The sequence below is a fragment of the Physeter macrocephalus genome, chromosome 13, assembly GCF_002837175.3.
Source record: "Physeter macrocephalus isolate SW-GA chromosome 13, ASM283717v5, whole genome shotgun sequence".
In the NCBI taxonomy this organism is placed as follows: Eukaryota; Metazoa; Chordata; class Mammalia; order Artiodactyla; family Physeteridae; genus Physeter; species Physeter macrocephalus.
This window is the reverse complement of record NC_041226.1, coordinates 65,976,333-65,978,918: the sequence shown is the minus strand read 5'-3', so window position 1 is coordinate 65,978,918 and position 2,586 is coordinate 65,976,333. Positions and strand designations below refer to the sequence as shown.

General features: G+C 44.1%; 1 protein-coding gene across 1 annotated transcript in view; it reads left to right on the top strand.

The window, feature by feature from the left end:
* DCT (dopachrome tautomerase) overlaps positions 1-1,941 on the top strand; it is a 33,004-nt gene extending 31,063 nt beyond the window's left edge. Inside the window, exon 8 of the mRNA XM_007101752.3 lies at positions 475-1,941. Within this exon, the coding sequence (XP_007101814.2) occupies positions 475-647 (173 nt within the window). The 3' untranslated portion in view covers positions 648-1,941. The remainder of the gene's footprint in view (positions 1-474) is intronic.
* The last annotated feature ends 645 nt before the right edge of the window (positions 1,942-2,586 follow it).

Sequence of the window (2,586 nt, the reverse complement as noted above, 5' to 3'; positions counted from 1 at the left end):
AGGCTCAGCGGCCATGGCTCACGGGCCCAGCCGCTCCGCTGCATGTGGGATCTTCCCGGACCCGGGGCACGAACCCGCGTCCCCTGCATCGGCAGGCGGACTCTCAATCACTGCGCCACCAGGGAAGCCCTAGCATGCATTTTTTACAAATGAGTTTCTAACTCACAAAAGTAGTTATAGACTTCCTTGGAGGGTTTATTCTGTATAAGTATTTATCGTAAGAAATTTTTAAAATGCAATAATCTACATTCAAATAATGGAATGCCATTTCCCACTTCCTCCAGAAAAACAATTGTGGATATGATAAATAGTTGGTAAGGAAGGAGAAGATAAATTTTATTCCGGCCAGTGTAGTTTTTGCCTTATCAACAAAAGTGCATGTGAAAGGCTCATAGGTTTATTCTTCCCTTTTCTAAGAGTATTCAGACGATGAAAATCCCAATCATAGACCCTTCTCTTCTGCTTTAATTTCAGTTGAAGAAACTTCAGATTGGACCACAACCCTCTCGGTGGTTATGGGGATGCTGGTGGTTTTGGTTGGTCTTTTTGCACTGCTGCTTTTCCTTCAATATAGAAGACTTCGAAAAGGATACACACCCTTAACGGAGACACAATTAAGCAACAAGAGATACACAGAAGACGCCTAGATGCTCACACCTTACCCTAGAGAAGAGGCTGGCCAAGGCTTAGTTCTGACCCTGACAGTGAGCAAACTAATCTCACTGTTTTTCCTTTCATTGACGATCTTTGGCGTAGCTCCTCCTGTTGTGGTGATGATCCCAAATACAGAAGATGCTTAGCTGTAGTTTCTGGTTTGCTTTGTTTATCTAACAGACAAGCTAAAGTGCTCGAGGGTGTCTCTACCATCAAACAAAGGTAGAGCTGATGAAGATTGGTGGTATTTGGTAATAATTCCTCATATTGATTAAGCCTCCTCGTGTTCTGAGAGCACCCCAAAAATCGATAGAGTGGATTCATTGAAATTTGCAGGTCAGTGTAATTTGAGAGCTGGACAAGATCATGGTTACATCTTTCTCAGCCCACACGTCTTCATTTGTAAAGGGTTGGGGGCAGGAAGGTGCAGGTGCTACAGGAGTCTCCAAGGTCTCTTGTAGGTGTAAACATCTATGATTTTAGGTGCCTTCTGGATCATCCTCCTGAGGCTTCCTTTTCTTCTTTTCTCTTGTTCTCTCCAGCCTTTAAAATGGCCTTGAAGATGAAAATAGGCCTTATTTTCCATACAGGATGGAGAATGAATGAATGAATGAATGAATGATCAATTTGGTTCTCTTTTATAAATTAGACTTTACAGAGTTTATGAAGAGTCTGCAGTTCTTAACAGCAGAGCTATCACCAGAGTCAATAGCTGAATAAACATTGATCCTATAGTGGTAAATGAATAGATGAGGGATTAAATTAATTTAAATTAATCTGGTTGATTAATATACTGTTTCGAACTTATTAACAAATATAGAGTCACTCTTTCCAGGAAAGTCTGACTGGAGAAGGCTGGTGAGCCTATAATCCTGAACATGAGACAATTGGAGAGTTCCACTGCTTTGAGGGCTCATTTGGGTGACCCCACACCAATTCCTTTGCTAGGGAGCCTCAGATGAAAACTTATTCACGCATTTGGCTTTTTTTTGTGTGTGTGTGGTACGCGGGCCTCTCACTGCTATGGCCTCTCCCGCTGCGGAGCACAGGCTCCGGACGCGCAGGCTCAGCGGCCACGGCTCACTGGCCCAGCCGCCCCGCGGCATGTGGGATCCTCCCGGACCGGGGCACGAACCCGTGTCTCCTGCATCGGCAGGCGGACTCTCAACCACTGCGCCACCAGGGAAGCCCGGCTTATTTTTAAGAGTTGACTTTAAGTTCATTAATGCTGCCCTGTACTGCCGTTACTTACAAATGCTGAGTCTTATCATTTAAAAGCAAACCATCCATACAAAATATGACAATTCAGAATTAAATGGTTCTGATCCACTAAGTAATCATCAGATGATGAGAGATGAGAATGAGGCAGTCTTACGAAAATGTTTAGACTTATCAAGATGATCCCTACGTCTGAGGAGTTAATGGTTTTTGAGATCTTAAGGCAGTTTCATCTGTTCTTATCTGGTATCCATGCAGTAGGAGTGAAGTCACAGAGGTGGCCCTTCTGTCCACTCATTTCAGCTCCTCTCTACTGGAATGGATGTGTGTAAAGAATGGGGGTTAAGAGCACCCTGGAGCCTTCTCCATAGTGGGGGGCTAGAGGGTGCAAGATTTACCAATACCCAGTGTTATCCCCTGGAATAAGACTGCAGAAGCCAGAGAAATGGACAGAGCTCAATCTGAACTGAATTTGAGTGAGTCTCATAAAGTATATCTGAGAGTAGGCTCAGCAGAGGAGAATCAAGACAGCCCAGAGCGCTTCATGGGGTGAAGCCCTGCTTGGACCTCTTTAACCAGCACCACATGCATAGATCTCAATGCCTGCCTTTAATAGAATTCATGGAAAATTCAGCAATGTGTTATTACCATGGTCCACTCTGGCAGGTTTATTTTCTGAACTCAGGGTTGTTGGGGAACACATTTTTACATCCT